Source organism: Pleurodeles waltl, chromosome 5 (assembly GCF_031143425.1).
Source record: "Pleurodeles waltl isolate 20211129_DDA chromosome 5, aPleWal1.hap1.20221129, whole genome shotgun sequence".
Classification (NCBI taxonomy): domain Eukaryota; kingdom Metazoa; phylum Chordata; class Amphibia; order Caudata; family Salamandridae; genus Pleurodeles; species Pleurodeles waltl.
Window position 1 is genome coordinate 68,781,641 of NC_090444.1, and position 20,445 is coordinate 68,802,085.

At 44.3% G+C, this 20,445-nt stretch overlaps 1 protein-coding gene across 2 annotated transcripts in view; it reads left to right on the top strand.

Moving 5' to 3' along the window:
* The window catches only part of DNAJC5G (DnaJ heat shock protein family (Hsp40) member C5 gamma), a 167,179-nt gene that overhangs the window by 76,566 nt on the left and 70,168 nt on the right, over positions 1 to 20,445 (top strand). For both annotated transcript variants that reach the window (XM_069233585.1, XM_069233586.1), the window contains exon 2: positions 11,814 to 11,932. In XM_069233585.1, coding sequence (XP_069089686.1) covers positions 11,820 to 11,932 — 113 coding nt within the window. In that variant the 5' untranslated portion in view covers positions 11,814 to 11,819. The remainder of the gene's footprint in view (positions 1 to 11,813; positions 11,933 to 20,445) is intronic.

Sequence of the window (20,445 nt, forward strand, 5' to 3'; positions counted from 1 at the left end):
GAATCAGGAAGAAACATATCTAACTTATTTTTTTTTTCCCAACCAGAACTGCTGTTTATTTTATTACTGGCTTACCAATTTATCTATTTTATTAACTCATACTTTTGGCCCTATACAGTATTGTTTTAATACTGCTATTCTGTTATGCAACCTTCACCTTTTTCAGCTACAGCGCTACCTCTCCTGTGTCTAGTACAGCTTACTGCACAATCTCTGACATACTAAATCATACCATCCCTAACCCCCAAAAAATCATTGTACATACAAAACATTCCTAAGTGATTTGTTAACGTACATGTTCTGCTCCTGGATATCATGCTTTCTCCATAATGCTTTTCAACATATGTCGTTTGTGCTGTCAAAGCTTATAACTATCATGCTACCTTGCTACCAAGATGTTACATCTATCTGATCAATAGACTGGGCTTATTCTGGGCAGGAGTACGATGTTCAATATACGTCAGCCGGTGCATTATTGTACATGCCCTGGAAACATCAGAGGAAGATTGGGTCAGTGATCTAACCTGTCCTGAAGCTGTTAAGAAAAATAATTGATTTATTAACCTCAAATCCAAAAGGTCAGGACTTTCAGTATTTGCACACTAAGCAGACACTGACGAAGATGTCTGATCACTAGATTTCAGGGGAATGTCCATGATCTATGCCCCGAATGGCGATACACCAGATTTCTAGATCAACCTAATTTTTTTTTTTAATTTAACTCTTGCCCAGAATGGTCATATCCAAGCTGGGAGCGATTACAGTCTCCCTTTGGACCCTATAATAAATTACTGTCACCTTGCAAATTTCACCCACCTCAATCCCACTAACAGATACCAAACCCATACAGAGTTCACTTGTTAGAGGATTATGGAATTCACTTCTCGCCACAGTTCTTCTGTAATTGATCATCTTCTATGAGATTCTGTTCACCTGCAATACATATGTGCTCTTACCATAGAACTGGTCACCATCTCTGATCACTCGTGCATATTATCCATTAAAATGCATCCTCCCCAATTAGGAAATGTTGGGTGGCATACCCACTTGGAGTTCTTGATAATAATGAGGACCTTGAAACATCCAACTGTTCCTCTAGGAAAACATACGCTGATGTGGCTTCCCTGTTGTCTTATGGGACGGGCTAAAGGCCACTGTGTGGCACCATGATCAATCCTAAGGCCATCAAAACAAATTGAATAAGGAAAGACTAAAGGTAATAGAAGCTCAGCTGATATGCTTATTCTCTTCACTAGCATTCCAAATGTTCCCTCCCACTTGGACGCCTTACACAATGTAAAGTACAAATATAACACAGTATGAAGCAAAATAGCACATCTAAATGAGACTTGCAAAATGCTAGCTTCCTACCTAAACTTCAAAGAGTAGCTCCTTAATACCAGCGTTAAGAGACCAGTCCAGCATGCATCAATCAAATAACACCTTCATTACCAACACTTTTAATGAATTCAGTGTATCACAGCTGAGAAAGGTGCTCCTTTCTTTATTAAAAACAAAAAAAAAAAGAAAAATCCACCAGCAACAAATTAAGCCCATAGGTTAAGGATAATCCAAATAAATCTGTAGATGAATTTGAGATCTTAAAAACCATTGCAACAATTGCCAATTGAAGGACCCTGGGGCCGGACAGTTTGCTAGTTGTGTTCTATTAAGTCTTTCTTCAGTACCATTATTGACCCACCAGAGTCACTGTTTCATCATTTCACGGATTCTGGTATTGCCAATGGCACTGTAGCTGCAACCACCATTGTGGTAATTGGCAAGGAGGACAAAGACCATACCTTCACAAAGAACTACTGAGCCATGTTGGTAAGAAATATGGAAGCAAATATATATATATATATACAATTTTTTTTTAGCCGTAAAATTAGAAAAAGTTATCACCAGATTGACAAAGCCCGATTGTGAGGAGGGGACGAAAGGCGCTTTGCATGCGACAATGCTTACCTGTTGTGTTGCAAAATTTTAAAAAGCTTATACCTTTCTGAGTTAGACAGATGTCACCACAGATGCTGAAAAAGCCTTTAACAAAGTCACATGGCCCTACCTATGAAGCTGCCACTTCAGTAAAAGAGCAAGGTTTAAGACTAATTGCCGTCTGAGGCATTTTACCTTTGTCAGGGTATCCAGTATGGTTGCCATCTATCCCCCACCCACCTTTCTTTCTAGCTTAGGACCCTCTTGTACAGTATATCAGTAATCGCCCTAGGATTGCAGCAGTTGTTTTTAAATCCACACCATTAAGACTGCAGCTTAAGCAGATGATATTATAGTGCAGTGATACTCAGTATGGCCCGGGGGCCGCATGCGGCCCTCCTGACCGTTACATATGGCCCCTGGTCAACGGCAGCACTGTGCTGCTGTTTACTCTTAACACTAAAATAAAAATATGTTAAATAAACAGGCAATTATTTATTTAAAGGTTAAAGAAGTTAAAGAAAGGAACACTTTCATTTTAAAGACATCTTGCTGCAATTGCCACTTCAACATTCAAACCGTTTATTTCACCAACAAGCAAAACCGTTCCGCCTTAGTACATCTGATTTATCGAAGTACGTTGAAAAGTATATATTTTTTAATATAACTAAGAGACAAGTCAGTTGTTATGTGCACTCTTTTGGTGGCCTGAGTTTAAACAGGACAAGGTTTTGTATGACTCACATTCTAAAGTCCTGTATTTCAAGGCAGCCCTTTTACATGTCATAATGAAGAAATAAGAGGGAAACTGGAATAAAATAATTGACCAGAAACACACAATTTGGTTAAATGGGGAAGCTGGGATTAATCCTAGGTTTTTTGGTGTCTTATTGTGCAGTTCAGCCAGTAAATGTGTATGCTTTGCTTCTCCTACACCCAACTTACATTAATGCAGCCCTCAGTCACATCACAGGCCAAACATTTTGACCCCTGGGAAAATGTTTGTGAGTACCCATGCTCTGGTGTTCACATCTGATATAGAGAAATCCATCCCAACCTTTCTAGACCTTATACAGGAATACTCCGAGGCCTGGGCTACCATCTGAAGAAACCTAAAATGGAGCTCTTCCCTCTTAACATGTTATGTACTGTAGACCTATTGAAGCCCCATGGCCTCAAATTTGCAAATACCTTTGTATATGCTTTCCGCTTATCTAAATGATTTTAGTAAAATACAATGAGTTCAGCACATTATATAAAGTAAGAGTGTCTAAATACATGGTCTCTTAAAGCCTTATGGTGGGGAAGGTTAGAAACCCTGAGAAGGATGACCGCACAGATTCATTTCCTAGGACTTTTGCTGACATGCTGTGACACGCTGGATAATCTATGCTCTTCTTGTTGCAGAAAGCAAGAGTCAGCTTTGCTAAGAGAAAAACTATGTGTTCGGTGGCATGTGTAGCTGCAGATACACATGTTGTGCATAGTCCGCTGTCTGGTGTTGGGTCGGAGTGTTACAAGTTGTTTTTCTTCGAAGAAGTGTTTTCGAGTCCCGAGACCGAGGGACTCCTCCTCCTTTGTTCCATTGCGCATGGGCGTCGACTCCATGTTAGATTGTTTTTTTTCCGCCATCGGGTTCGGACGTGTTCCTTTTCGCTCCGGGTTTCGGGACGGAAAGATAGTCTTAACTTCGGAAAACTACGTCGGTATTGTTCCGCTCGGTATCGGGTAAGAATAGAATCGACACCGAATCGTGAAGAGCTCCGGTAGCCCTTCGGGGTAATTTCGATCCCCCGTCGGGGCCTGGTCGGCCCGACCGCGTGTAACATCGACACTGATGGAACGGACCCCGTTCCGATTCTGTCCTAAATGCCACAATAAATATCCATATACAGACCAACATTTGGTCTGTAACTTGTGCCTGTCGCCCGAGCACAAGGAAGAAACGTGTGAGGCCTGTCGTGCGTTTCGGTCCCGAAAAACACTCCGTGACCGGCGAGCCAGAAGATTGCAGATGGCGTCCACGCCGACAGGACACCGAGAGTTCGAGGGACAAGGAGAAGAAGAGGAAGCCTTCTCCATCCATGAATCGGACTCGGAGGAATTCGACGTCGAAGAAACCGTGAGTAAGACGTCAAAGCAAGCACCACACAAGAAAACAGACAAGGCCCAGGGGACGCCACTGCCAACAGGCCATGGCTCAACCCATAAAGTAGGTGACCGTCCATCGGCACCGAAAAAGGCCGAACTGGTGCCGAGATCGTCCGACTCGGGTCGAGACACAGGCATGCAGCAATCTCGGGACCGAGAAAGTGCTGCCGAAAAAGATCGACGCCGAGACAGCGGAACCGAAGCTGCTCGACGCAGAGACAGCGGCACCGAGGAAGATCGACGCCGAGAAAGGTCGACGCCGAAAAAGAAAAAATTCTCCTCGGAGCCGAAAACAAGCAGAGACACAGTTTCGGTGCCAAAACGACCAGCAACCGAACCAACTGCCAGCTCATATACAGAGGAACAATCACTGTCCTCTCAAATGCGCAAACACAGGTTTGAAGAAGAGTTACAGACCACTGATGTAGATCACACACAAAAGCGGATCTTCATACAAAGTGGGACAGGGAAGATCAGCACTCTTCCCCCAATCAGGAGAAAAAGGAGACTCGAGTTCCAAACACAAGAACAAACACCACAAAAAATGGTGAAGAAGGTAACTCCGCCACCCTCTCCTCCACCTGTAACTCACACATCACCGGCACAGACTCCGTCACATTCACCGGCTCATACCACCATGAGCCAAGACGACCAGGACGCTTGGGACCTATACGACGCCCCAGTATCAGACAATAGTCCTGAGTCGTACCCTACCAAGCCCTCACCACCTGAGGACAGCACAGCGTATGCACAGGTGGTAGCTAGGGCAGCAGAATTCCATAACGTGTCGTTACACGCAGAACCTGTCGAGGATGACTTCCTTTTCAACACCCTCTCCTCCACCCATAGCTCCTACCAAAGCCTACCTATGCTTCCAGGAATGCTAAGGCACGCAAAGCAGATCTTCAAAGAACCTGTCAAAAGTAGAGCGATTACTCCAAGGGTGGAGAAAAAATATAAAGCACCGCCCACGGACCCTGCTTTTATCACCTCACAACTGCCACCAGATTCAGTCGTGGTAGGGGCAGCTCGCAAAAGAGCCAACTCGCACACATCAGGCGATGCACCACCTCCAGATAAAGAGAGCCGCAAGTTCGACGCAGCTGGGAAAAGGGTCGCAGTACAAGCTGCAAACCAGTGGCGCATCGCGAACTCTCAGGCGCTCCTAGCGCGATATGATAGAGCCCATTGGGACGAGATGCAGCATCTCATCGAGCATCTACCCAAAGAATTTCAAAAACGGGCAAAACAAGTGGTTGAGGAGGGACAAAACATCTCCAATAACCAAATACGCTCCTCTATGGACGCAGCGGACACAGCGGCAAGAACAATAAATACCGCAGTAACCATAAGAAGGCACGCATGGTTGCGCACATCTGGCTTTAAACCGGAAATACAGCAAGCGGTGCTCAATATGCCGTTCAATGAACAACAATTGTTTGGACCCGAAGTGGACACGGCAATTGAGAAATTGAAAAAGGACACGGACACAGCCAAGGCCATGGGCGCACTCTATTCCCCGCAGGGCAGAGGCACTTTCGGCACCTTCCGCAAAACAACCTTCAGAGGGGGGTTTCGGGGTCAAGCCACACAAGCCAGCACCTCAAAATCTACACCGTCTACCTACCAGGGACAGTACCAAAGGGGAGGCTTTCGGGGCCAGTATAGAGGAGGACAATTCCCTAGAAACCGGGGAAAATGTCAAAGTACAAAAACCCCTGCAACCAAACAGTGACTCACAAGTCACTCAACCCCTTCACACAACATCAGTGGGGGGAAGACTAAGTCAGTTTTACAAATCTTGGGAGGAGATAACAACAGACACTTGGGTCTTAGCAATTATCCGACATGGTTATTGCATAGAATTTCTCCAACTCCCTCCAAATGTCCCACCAAAAACACAGAATATGTCAAAACAGCATTTAGACCTTCTAGAACTAGAAGTTCAAGCATTACTGCTAAAGGACGCAATAGAATTGGTACCATGTACACAAATAAACACAGGAGTTTACTCACTGTACTTTCTAATACCAAAAAAGGACAAAACACTGAGACCAATCCTAGATCTCAGAACACTAAACACCTACATCAAATCAGAACACTTTCACATGGTCACGCTACAAGACGTGTTACCACTGCTAAAGCAACAAGACTACATGACAACCTTAGATCTAAAGGACGCATATTTCCATATACCGATACATCCCTCGCACAGGAAATACCGAAGGTTCGTATTCAAGGGAATACATTACCAATTCAAAGTGTTGCCGTTCGGTATCACAACCGCACCAAGAGTATTTACAAAATGCCTAGCAGTAGTAGCTGCACACATCAGAAGGCAGCATATACACGTATTCCCGTACCTAGACGATTGGCTAATCAAGACCAACTCTCTCACAAAGTGTTCACACCACACAAATTATGTCATACAAACCCTCTACAAACTCGGTTTCTCCATCAACTATACAAAATCTCACATTCTGCCGTGCAAAACACAGCAATACTTAGGAGCGACAATCAACACAACAAAGGGAATAGCCACTCCAAGTCCACAAAGGGTTCAAAATTTTCACAAGGTTATACAAGCCATGTATCCAACACAAAAGATACAGGCAAAGACGGTATTAAAACTCTTAGGCATGATGTCCTCATGCATAGCCATTGTCCCAAACGCAAGACTGCACATGAGGCCCTTACAACAGTGCCTAGCATCACAGTGGTCACATGCACAGGGTCACCTTCTAGATCTGGTGTTGATAGACCGCCAAACATACATCTCGCTTCTATGGTGGAACAGTATAAATTTAAACAAAGGGCGGCCTTTCCAAGACCCAGTGCCACAATACGTGATAACAACAGATGCTTCCATGACAGGGTGGGGAGCACACCTCAATCAACACAGCATCCAAGGACAATGGGACGTACATCAAACAAAGCTGCATATAAATCACCTCGAATTGTTAGCAGTATTCCTAGCGTTGAAAGCATTTCAACCCATCATAACCCACAAATACATTCTTGTCAAAACAGACAACATGACAACAATGTATTATCTAAACAAACAGGGGGGAACACACTCGACACAGCTGTGCCTCCTGGCACAAAAGATATGGCAATGGGCAATTCACAACCGCATTCGCCTAATAGCACAATTTATTCCAGGGATCCAAAATCAACTAGCAGACAATCTCTCTCGAGATCACCAACAGGTCCACAAATGGGAGATTCGCCCCCAAATTCTAAACACTTACTTCAAAATTTGGGGGACACCTCAAATAGACCTATTTGCAACAAAGGAGAACGCAAAATGCCAAAACTTTGCATCCAGGTACCCACACAGGCAGTCTCAAGGCAATGGTCTATGGATGAACTGGTCAGGGATATTTGCGTACGCTTTTCCCCCTCTCCCTCTCCCTCTCCCTCTCCTTCCATATCTAGTAAACAAATTGAGTCAAAACAAACTCAAACTCATACTAATAGCACCAACATGGACAAGACAACCTTGGTACACAACACTACTAGACCTGTCAGTAGTACCCCATGTCAGGTTGCCCAACAGACCAGATCTGTTAACACAAACAACAGATCAGGCATCCAAACCCAGCATCGCTGAATCTAGAAATCTGGCTCCTGAGATCCTAGAATTCGGACATTTAAACCTCACCCAAGAATGTATGGAAGTCATAAAACAAGCTAGAAGACCATCCACTAGACACTGCTATGCAAGCAAATGGAAAAGATTTGTTTGCTACTGCCATAATAATCAAGTTAAACCATTACATGCATCTCCAAAGGATGTAGTGGGATACTTGCTACATTTACAAAAATCAAATCTAGCCTTCTCTTCCATAAAGATACACCTCGCAGCAATATCTGCATACCTGCAAATTACCCATTCAACTTCACTATTTAGGATACCTGTCATTAAAGCGTTTATGGAAGGCCTGAAAAGAATTATACCACCAAGAACACCACCTGTTCCTTCATGGAACCTCAACATCGTCTTAACAAGACTCATGGGCCCACCTTTTGAACCCATGCACTCTTGCGAAATGCAATTCTTAACGTGGAAGGTTGCATTTCTCATTGCCATCACATCTCTAAGAAGAGTAAGTGAAATTCAGGCGTTTATTATACAAGAACCTTTTATTCAAATACACAAAAATAAGGTAGTCCTAAGAACCAATCCAAAATTTTTACCAAAAGTTATTTCACTGTTCCACTTAAATCAAAAGGTAGAACTACCAGTGTTCTTCCCACAGCCAGACTCAGTAGCTGAAAGGGCACTACATACATTAGACATCAGAAGAGCACTAATGTACTACATTGACAGAACAAAAGAAATTAGGAAAACAAAACAACTGTTTATTGCATTTCAAAAACCTCATACAGGAAACCCAATATCAAAACAAGGTATTGCCAGATGGATAGTTAAGTGCATCCAAACCTGCTACCTTAAAGCAAAGAGAGAACTGCCCATTGCACCAAGGGCACATTCAACCAGAAAGAAAGGCGCTACCATGGCCTTCCTAGGAAACATTCCAATGAACGAGATATGTAAGGCAGCCACATGGTCTACGCCTCACACATTCACCAAGCACTACTGTGTAGACGTGTTATCCGCACAACAAGCCACAGTAGGTCAAGCCGTACTAAGAACTTTATTTCAGACTACTTCCACTCCTACAGGCTGAGCCACCGCTTTTGGGGAGATAACTGCTTACTAGTCTATGCACAGCATGTGTATCTGCAGCTACACATGCCATCGAACGGAAAATGTCACTTACCCAGTGTACATCTGTTCGTGGCATTAGTCGCTGCAGATTCACATGCGCCCGCCCACCTCCCTGGGAGCCTGTAGCCGTTTGGAAGTTATCTTCAACATTTGTACATTTGTAAATATATTACTTAAACCTTAGTTGGTACATACTTATTCATTCCATTGCATGGGCACTATTACTTACTAACATACACAACTCCTACCTCACCCTCTGCGGGGAAAACAATCTAACATGGAGTCGACGCCCATGCGCAATGGAACAAAGGAGGAGGAGTCCCTCGGTCTCGGGACTCGAAAACACTTCTTCGAAGAAAAACAACTTGTAAGACTCCGACCCAACACCAGACGGCGGACTATGCACAACATATGAATCTGCAGCGACTAATGCCACGAACAGATGTACACTGGGTAAGTGACATTTTCCTTATATATTAAATACCAATCTGCCTTCTTAGTACATAAAGGGGCTTTATCGTTTTCTAAACAAAGCAAACCAGTCTAGCCACCCACCTCTAAAGTCTATACAACCATCAACTCAAACATATATTTAAAAAAAAAGTCACTAATCCTAAACCAATATAAAGTACTGCTAATTAGAGATCCCCCCCATCTAGTGAAACAGTCACACACGCATCCATAAATACAATATTGCCATCCCTTTTGCAATACACGGTTTTCCTGTTTCACCAGACATACTGACCACCTGCCGAATTGGCTAGCATAGTAACATCTGATGTTTGCTGGAATTTTAAGAAAGATAAGGGCAATTGTAAACATATGCCCTTTAGTTGTTAAAGTTGCACACCCTTTTTGGCCCTCTTTCAATGCACATCTGATATTTTCCAAATACGCCTTCATTTCATCATGACAACACTAGGAATTCATACTGACCCTATGGTGCCTAACCTACTGACTTCACAATTGGCACTTCTAGACCTGATGGTCACAGTCAGCAGCAAACACGCATCTCTGAATGGAAACCCAGATTGAATCCCCACGCACACATGGTGCCACGTGTCTCAGAGGAGCCCAACTACCACTGCAGTCCTAGCAAGGCACCATAAGTCCTTCCCATGCATGTGGGACAGCCTTGATGCCGGCCTTCAGAAGGTTGACCCTGCCCGTAACTCTCAAACATTTAACTGATGGACCACCCTCTCTTCCTCCTTTTACACCCCACGCCCCTGAGCACCCTGGCATTGGCTTCACCCAACAACCACAAGACTCCTACAGCGGGCACAACCTTGCTTTGCCCAAAACTCTTTTCCTTTCTTTACTTCCCCATCTCGGTCAATGGTGTAACAACCTGTGCTTCCTTATTTCATTTTTCTATCAGGCCGATCCTATTTACTCAACTACCTGTGTTCTCGTGTGTACTCATTTGCCCGTAGGTTTTGTTGTACACTTATTACAGTGCCTCTAAACCTGACAGTCACCCTATGCTGCCGGTGCCTGTAATTTTCTTTTCAGTTGATCCAATCTAACGTTTGATCAGATTTGTTTGTCTGTTTCTGCTTTGTTTTTGAATTTATAAACTCAATAAACACATTGAAAAGATTTAAAAAAAAAAAAAAAAAAAATGTCCTTTGCATGTTGTGTTGTGTTGTGCTCTGTTCCAGAAAGATGGCAACACCCTTGTTTGACTGTGCTGAACTATGGTAATGCGCTCTAGTGGTCCTTTCCAAAAGGTTATTGACAAGACTTTTTGCAGTGCAGCTGGCCGATTTCTGGGGCAGGCATTCATCACAGTCTCCTCTTCTGAAGTCTTCACATGAGATCTGCGTCTACCACCGTACATGTTAAAGCGCTATCCGCAGAATATCACACTGGTTACGGAATAAGACTGGTGTTCCTGATAGAAAAATTTAAACCAGATCTTCTTGGGACAGCGTTGTGTTCTGAACCTTAGTTACTCCTAGAAGTGTCACCTCTGCCGGGCATATGAGAGTAGCCTGGAAAGCTTTCCTTGTCCCCAGGTCCCAGACTATTTAATTGCAGCTCATTTGAGCTACTTCCTGAAACTAAATTGTTCAGATTGTGGGAGAACAGTTTTAACACTTCTCACATCTGAACCTTTTACAAATTCCTCCAGTCTCTGCTTCCGCATCAGACAACCTTTTTTGAGTAGAGATGTCTGACTATCAGAACATCATTCATGTGATATCAGGCATGCATGCTTTTCCTTTCAAGATGGCAGATTCATACTTTACAAAAATAAAGACAATAAAAAAAGTATGCTGACGTAGATGGAGGTAGCACAGGTAACAGGGCATTGCAGGGGTTTCTTTGGATTTTGGCACATTCTGTAGGTGACTGGTGACTGTTTGAAATGTGTTTCTTGGCCAGGTGGTCTAAACTCTCTGCTTATGAACAGAATTTAAATGTCTGTGGGTTGTCATTGAATACCTCCACCAGACGCGAACGATGAACCGCAATGCTTTCGCACTTGTCATTTGAGACATTCATAGGAGTGGCTATGAGTGGACAGCTCACTGGCCTTTAATACAGGATAAGTTTTCCATAATGGGGAACTGAAAGTTCAGAACTTTGTTTGATGATTCTGTACTTCCACCTTTGGCTGGTGTGGGTAACTGGCTTGAGTGAACCACCTAAGATACCAAGCAAAATCCCCTCTGTACAATTCTGCCAAGTCTGCGCTTGCTGGCCTTTCTGCTCTGGGCGGGTCACCGGTTTCAGGAAACCTGCTGATATTTGATGTGTTGATCTTTCAGTCACTAGAGAGAATGTAGCCAAGCCACAACAGCAAACATTCTTTCATTTGCTTCGAACCGCAACACAGGTTTACTTCTTCAGGTTGTTGGGGAGCTTACGCAATGCTTTGTTGATTTGCTTGCAGTATTCTAAATACTTTCGCTGATCTTACTTGCTCAGCCCATCATTGGCCGTTCTGTTAAAGACATTTTTCTTTGACTGTGTCTCACAGAACAAGATGGCGGAGCACCCGAAACCCGCACGGAAGATGTCCAGGACAGGGGAAAGTCTCTACAAAGTCCTAGGACTGGAGAAGGGAGCTTCTGCGGATGACATCAAGAAGTCTTACAGGTAAGGCTGCAGATGTTGGGCACTCTCATTGGTGGAGGCGGATTTCCTGTTGCCTCTTGTGTTAATTTGTACACATTTATAGTTGGGGTAAGACTAGTGGTTGCAGCAGGTGGGACCCCTCTCCCTGAGCTCCTACAAAGACTCGGTGGGTGGTGGGGTGTTATGGTGCTTGGGGCCTCAGAGGTGCTTCTTCAATAAGGGCTCTTTTGAGGGGAGGGAATGCTGGATCTAATCGTGTCCTGATATCTAGCAGGTGCGGCTTAGAAACTCCTAACTAGTACAGAGTGTTGTCGAAGGATTCTGCTTTAGATCTGAGGTGAAATACCAAGCTGATAGAGCAAATGTCTAATTAAGCTGTTTTTGTTGAGCTATTTAGGCTCAGAAATGGATGTAGAAATAATGCAGTTAACCCAATCAGCTTATTCCATACTTAAATACTGACAGGTTGGGTGATGCATTATCCTGTAAAAAGAGGGATGGCATTCATTGCTCCAAACCGACTCTTCAGAACAATGGCACTTTTTTAAATTGGAATGTGGAGCCGTTGAGAGCAGTGATCCAGCATTGAGAGAAGCAACTTTAAAAAAAAGATATAACATCTTTGAGTTTTAGAGCGTAAGCGTATCATAGGTGAGATATAATTTGCTCTGTAGAAATGTTGGAGTGTTCTCCAGTTCGAGATGTATCACTCTTGGATTTACAGTAAAGAATAAACGTCCTTCCTGCCAAGAGGGTTCCAAACTCTGAAAGTCTGCATGTTCTCACGAGAAGGTTAGCTCACTTTTAGTTAACAACATTGTGCAAGTGAATTTAGGCAGAACGTGTACTTTTCAGATCACTCGAACAAACCTAAAATACACCATTTAAAGGTAGCCAGGGTCTGTTCTTCCAGTTATTTGATGTAAGCAATTTGTAACCTCCATCCAAAAGATTTCTAGATGAAGGCGACTCCATATCATGTGCTTAAAGTCTGCATACATACTATGAAATCTGAGACTTGATCCGCACTGTCCGGGCAGATGCCTCTGATTTTAAGTGCTGTCAGGTAGGCACTCTGGAGGATATAGAATTGTAAAACGTTACACTGAGCTTCGCATGAGGTCTTATGTGCAGACTGTAATAGTCTCTCCTGTCCTTTATCATTTAATACTCTGCCTGTGTCCCTCTCCCATTCATCTCTTGGTGGCAGTAGCAACATTGCTGTGTGCTCTAGTATAGTTGTAGAGCCCATTCGTTAGTCTCCGTCCTTCCCCCATTGTATTTAGGGAGTGTAATACTGCATGTATAGGTGGTCATCTCATTTTATACCCAAATATGTCTAGACAGCTTTCACTAATCTCCTTTGTAACGAAAATTGGCCTACCTTGAAGGCCTGTACCTGTTCTCCAATGATTTCTAATACGCTTGGGCACCCTCATGAAGAAGATAATCTATCACTGTGACCCCAGCCTCCTCCTGGAGTGCCAAATCATTCCTTCTAATGGTGCCTGTAGGGTTGGGAAGAGTCCTACATGTTATCGAGGGGGGCATAGTGTCTAGTGTGACAGCCAGAAGGCATGATGCATGCAAGCACATGCAGTTAGGACAAGTGTGTGAGTCGTTTGAGGGTTGTCTTCCAGGGAAGCAGACGGTTTGTAACCTCCCCTCCTGCCAGTGTGCTACAGAGAATCCTGCTTTCGACAGGTTGAGTCCCGTCTATCAATGGGCCACCCATTGCAACTGGGCCACAAGGTGTTAATCTTCAAAATCTGGGGGACCTAAACCCCCTTGATATGTCAGTAACTATAGTTTTTGTAAGACCACCTTACGCCAATTTGACCACTGAATCAAACTGCATAAGATGTCATTTATCTCACAGAAGCATTATGTAGGGAGAGCAATAGGAAGGTTAGCAAAATAATAAAGGAGGCACAACAACACGGCCATCTTCCCCAATGTGTCTCTACACACAAGTGAAGACCAGAACATTACTTGCGACTGCAGGGTATTAATAGCCGCTCCTATTCTCCTGTCCAGTTAGTCAGCATCTGCGTTATCTGTTTTAATACCTGTAGGAAGCGGGCTCTGTATATACTATATCAAAATGAGATGTAGTGCGCACAGAGTCCAGGGGTTCCCCAGAGGCTTAACAGATGCTAAAGTTGATAATACTAATGTCCTCTTTTGTGGTAGTGTGGTTGAGAAGTTAGGCTTATCAGAGGGTAGTGCAAAGCATTTGTGGTACACACACACAGACAATAGAAGAAGCACACACTCAATGACCACCCCAGACCAATATTTTTTATAAAGCAGAAACATATTTCGTTAATTTGTTTCTAGAACCACGGGATCCAGTTTGCAGGTAAGTACATTAAATGAAAGGTATTTTGCATAGGTAAGTTCAACACTTTAAATTAAATCGACAATACATACAGTTTTCTTTAAAATGGCAAAAAGCTATTTTAAAAGTGGACACTGCAATTTTTGACTGTTCCTGGGGGAAGAAAATAAAGTACAGCTTTTGAAGTAAGTACCAAACTTATAGGTTCAGTCTCTGGGGCATAGGTAGCCCACCGTTGGGGGTTCAAGATAACCCCAAACACCCAGCCCAGCAACACAGGGCCGGTTAGGTGCAGAGGTCAATCAGAAGCCAAAAAAACGTGGGTGCCTATAGAGACTGGGGGTACTCTGGCTCCGGTCCGTTTGCAGGTAGGTACCTGCGTTGTTGGAGGGCAGACCAGCGGAGTTTGGAGGAGTACTGGAGGGGCCCCAAGTAGGCACAAAAACTACACCCTTCGCGGCACAGGGGCAGCCAGGTGCAGTGTGCAAACAGGGCGTCGGGTACGCAATAGAACTCTATGGAGGGACTCTGGGGTCACTTAGGCACTGCAGGCAAGGCGCAGGGGGGTGTCTCGGGCCAGCTACGGACTGGGCAGAGATGAGGGCTGCCTGCTGGTCGTTGCTGCACCAGTGGTCGGTTTCTCTCGGGCCTGGGGGCTGCGGGTGCAGTGCTTCTCCATGTGACGGATCTCCTCGCCCCTGGCAGTTGCAGTCAGGGGGGTCCTCTGGATTCTTTCTGCAGGTGTCGTCGTGGAGGGTGGACACTTGGTCGGGATCGCTTTGGGGTCCTCTGGGTAGTTGGTTCCTCTGGAGCGTTGAGTGCAGAGTAGTTGGACTCCCGCTTCTGGAGTGAGGTGAGAGTCCCTTTAAAGATGGTTTCTTTGTTTCTTTTTGGAGGGGTCCACTGTCCAAAGGAGGCAGGCAGTCCCGTGGAGGCTTTTCAGGGGTCGCAGGTCCTGCAGAACGTGCTGCTTCTTTTTTTGCAGCTTTTTTGAAGCAGGAGACGGGCCGGTAGGGCTGGGGCCGAGTCAGTTGGTGTCTCCTTCTCTCCCCTGTGGGGGTTTTCAGCTCAGCAGTCCTTCTTTCTTGAGGTCGTCAGAAATCTGAAGAGCTGGGTTTAGGGTTGCCCCTAAATACTAAATGTAGGGGTGTGTTAGGGTTAGAGGGCAGTAGCCAGTGGCACTGTCCCTGAGAGTGGCTACACTCTCCTTGTGTCCACTCCCTCTGGGTTGGGGGGCACATCCCTATCTCTATTGGGCCTAATCCTCCAAGGCAAGATGGAGAATTTTTCAAGGAGGGGGTCACTTCAGCTCAGGACACAATAGGAGTGGTCCTGGCTGAGGGGGTGACTCCTTGTTTTTCTCATTATCCCTATGGACTTTCCGCCAAAAGTGGAGGCTCGTCCGGGGCGCGGGCATCTACACTGACTGGAGTGCCCTGGGGCACTGTAACACCAGGCCTGAGCCTTTGAGGCTCACTGCCAGGTGTTACAGTTCCAGCAGGGGGAGGTGTGAAGCACCACCACCCAGGACAGACTTTGTTTCTGGCCACAGAGTGCACAAAGGCACTCACCCCATGTGGTCGTCTGGAAGTGGCAGGCTGGCACTAGTAGTTGGGCTAACATATAGGGGGCATCTCTAAGATGCCCTCTGTGTGCATTTTTCAATAAATCCAACACTGGCATCACTGTGGGTTTATTGTGCTGAGAAGTTTGATACCAAACTTCTCAGTATTCAGTGTAGCAATTATGGTGCTGTGGAGTTCGTAGTGACAAACTGCCAGACCATATACTCAGTATGGCTACCCTGCACTTACAATGTCTAAGAACTGACTTAGACACTATAAGGGCATAGTGCTCATACAGCTATGCCCTCACGTGTGGTATAGTGCACTCTGCCTTAAAGCTGTAAGGCCTGCTAGAGGGGTGACTTACCTATGCCACAGGCAGTGGTTTGTGGGCATGGCACTCTGAGGGGAGTGCCATGTCGACTTTGTCTTTTCTCCCCACCAGCACACACAAGCTGCCAGGCAGTGTGCATGTGCTGAGTAAGGGTTCCCTTAGGGTGGCATATTATGTGCTGCAGCCCTTTAGGAATTTTCCCTGGCCACAGGGCCCTTGGTACCAGGGGTACATTTTACAAGGGACTTAACTGTGTGCCAGGGCTGTGCCAGGTGGGTAAGCAAAGGTACAGTTTTGGGAAAGAACACTGGTGCTGGGGCTGGTTTAGCAGGGTCCCAGCACACTTCCAATCAAAGCTGGCATCAACATTAGGCAAAAAGTGAGTGGGTACCCATGCCAACAGTGGCAGTTTCGTACAATACCCAAACACCACATCATTGATGTTCACAGCGCAGACTTCCACTGCTCAGGCTTTGGGCATTGACTCCTGTGCCGTGCTTAGAGGGAAAGTTTTCCGGAATGCTCACCGAGCAGTAGATAAATTGGTATTTGCCTCCTAAACCTATATCAAGATGTCATTGGTGTATAATAATACAGTGTTCCTCTAATTCTAATACCTCAAGCTTCGCCAATATGTCTGATCATAGCTGCTAGAGAAGAGCAGAGGGAGACAACAGGCATCCCTGCTGTGGACCTCACACCCTCCCCCCTCTAATGTGGATCGAATCTATGATAATGGTCCAAGTGCACCATAGGCAAGGATTGGAGTAAAGCATTTTGACCCATTAGATAATTCACTTCCAAAACGTCTCTAGTATTTTAAGCATATATCTCCAGGTTACACTATCAAAGGCCCTTTCCAAGATTTAAGGTGAGGTACCTTGTATTAAGCTAGCATTTGGGCGCTTCTTCTAGAATACCAAACTGTTGTCATACATGAAAGAATGCACTATGTCACGGTAGAAGAGGTAGAAGTCTATTTGTCAATAGTTTACTAAGGATTTTGTATTCAGGACTGATATCAGCTGGTAAGAAGAGCTAAACTTTCAGTCTCTGCCTGGTTTGGGGGATTGACAGTTTAATGACCTCATTAGTTATGGGCGGTAAGTGTTTCGCCTGTTGTGTAAAATAGAATAACTAGTTGAGGAATTAATAATGCAGCATAGGTTTTATCTCTTGTTCCATATTTGGATGTTCCAAAACATCAACCTGTCGACGGATCAGCAAAGTTAGTTTACTTGCTTGGGTTTTGGCACAATAAAAATTGTAGGCCATGCACTTCACCTGCTCAAGCAACCCTGTTTTTTTTCGTTTTTTAAACCTGCATTAGTGCCGCTCACCCCCATACAGTCCTGGCACCTTCTTGTTCTACTTGTAAACGCAAAATCTGTACAGTCTGCATTCAGTTGTCTTGCGAGCATCAGCTGTGATGTGAATACTAGATCCCTAAAGACGTGTTTCTCATTTAATCAACAAGCATTGGCAAAGCCAATAGGTCTCGTCAGTGGGTGACCTATTGCCTTTGGCAATGTGGTCAGGGTGGTCAACTGAAGGGTGGGTGGGGGGTGTCAGAAACCGGCGTCCTTTGCTGCTGCAGTGTTGAGGGGGAGCACGAATGGTGCAGAGCGGCAAGAGCCTGGATTGATTTTGACTAGAGTATGACAGCAGCCACAGAAGAGCCCCTAGCACGGCCCTCATCAAACTGCAACAAACCCAACTTTCATAAGTTGCTATCTCGCACAGGCGTCCTGTTTTTAGCTGTAGACTTAGTAGAAGCATAACTGTGCATAAAAGGGGACTAAGAAGGGCAGAGGAGTTTCATAAAGTAGCAGCACTTTTGGGGTCTGAGAATGTGCTGGCAGGGGTCCCGTAGAAAAATAAGTGATGTCATGGGAACCTCGGCATTGGTAACACTGCATATTCTTAAAATGTGTGTTACTTGCAGCACAAGTGTAACTGGTCAGTTACAAAAAGGGGGAGGTGCAGTCTTGATAAAGCTACTAGTTGGAAAACAGCTTTGAACAGAGCAGCGCAAGTCACCTACACAGGATGCGTGTAGGGCCGCCTTAATCTCATAGATACACTTCCGCACGAACACTCGGGACCTTTCAAAGACTGTTCTATCACTCGCACCCATCCCCTTCCATATTTAACTTGAGCGAGCCTGTAAACGCAAGGTACTTATACATTCCATACCTAGGCAAACACATTTAGATAGGATTTTCTCCCCTGTATTACCTATAGCAGTTCATTAAGCGTCGTTATGTTCCTGATGACTGCAAACACTGCACATAGGCACCGTTTAGTGGTGCTGCAGCAAATACAGAACCTTTAAAGAATTGCGTAGTCCCAGTACCAGGTACGGTACAAAGAAAAACAGGAGCACTTGTGAAAGATGCTCTTTAACAAATGGAAAAAGTAGTCTTGAAACAATGTCCTAAAATGCCCAAGGCGTAGGTTTAGCAGAAGTTGGGCAATGCTCTCGGGGAGGGCTAAACCCTTGAAGACCCGTGACGTATGCACGTCATGGACAAATGGGGAGAACACATAATGGAGCAAAGAGGGAGCCAGCCAGTGGCAAGCCTGTGGGCGGGGCTTAAGTCCACAGTGTAGGTACAGCATGTCTCGGTTCGAGGCCGCACATGTGCACCGTCTATAGCTGAGACCTAAAAAAGAGGCGGCAGCCTTGTCTATTTCTATGGAAAAATAATGTTCTTATGCTTTTCTAAATGTCACGGAACCAGCATCCTTGAACCGTACAGGTTACAATTTCCATATGTGAATCTGGGTGGGGAGCCTACCCCAATTGACGCTGAGCTTTAATGGTCTATAGTCAGAAGTTCTTTCTTATGTAGGCAACTTGTGTAACATAACCCCGCATGTCTGTGGTGCAAACTGACCACTGATTTTGTGAGGTGGAATAGAACTGGTAATGCTTTTGGTTGCAGGGATGTGGAATTTAATAAAATAGCTACTTGTCCATAGGACATGTTCCTTCATAAATCTACTTGTCCTGTAAAAAATAAATCTACTTGTCTATTTGGTGCCTTGTAGAGCGGCAACTTAATTGTGGCAGCAATCTCATTAAATAAGAGCTCTAATAATAGACTCTCTGATTATGCCAGGGCTAATACTATATTATGCCAGGGTTTGAATACCAGCAATTTCCTTTTTTGCCTCCTTTCTGCAGATCTACTTACTGGGGGTGGGGGTAGTGTTAAACAAGAGTTCCAGGGTTGGAATGCCCTTTTGAGTCTGTGCAAACCTACTAACTTGCATGTGTTAGGGGTTTTCACCAGCTCTTCCCTTATCTTTTCCCATACTGATATAGGTTGGATATTTACTCCTGAGAATGGCAGAAGTAAAACTTCTTCCAGAGTTGGGAAAAAAAGTGGTTGGAGGGAAAATAAATTTGTAAGCTCTCAACTTATTTTTGCATGAGCAAATCTACACATGCATATTTGCTCACACTAAAATACAGTTTACAAGTATTTTCTAGGAGTACGATTTCCTGGTCTACTTCGGTAAATTATTTTGAATTTATGAAATACGAAAATCTGCACTTATAGAAAGACATATACAATGGGGTGCACCTTTGTGAATTACAATTGGGCCCCTAATTAGATCTGGCGTTAACCAAGACCTTTTGTTTTTATTAAAATTCTCTCTCTCTCTCTCTCTCTCTCTCACTCTCTCTCACTCTCTCTTTTAAAATGGCGAGGGCCTGGCAGCTCTCACAACAATAAAGTTTTACAAAAAGCCATGTCAGAATAAGACCTGTATTGATAAAACCAAACGACTGACCAGCAATTTCGGAACCATTGGCTTTGCCAATGCTTGTTAATTTGCATGTTTGCCATAATCCTGTTGGAACTGGTTTCGATGATTTTCTATTATGAATATTTTTTGGAAATACTAGCATTCATCAAAAAATTTGACTGAAGGGTGCTTCACAGAAATGGTACCTAACATTTCACAGTAATTTAGAAAAACGTTTATTTCCTGGTTGCATTATTATTATTTTTTTTTGGTGAACATTTTATTTGGAACGCAAAAAATCATTACTCTTTTGCTTTTAAGCGTCTGTAAATATGTGCATTTAATCAAAGAACATTCTGGGAGCATTACATGTAGCCTCATATTGTTTAACTTTGCAAACGTGTGTACACATTTGTTTACTGGAACCACTGTCAGTAGTGCAGTCCGAGCTTACAACATGTATTTAGAGCACTCACCCTAATTATAAAGGCTTTGCATTAATGAACCACAAATACAAGCTCGCAAGCATAAACAT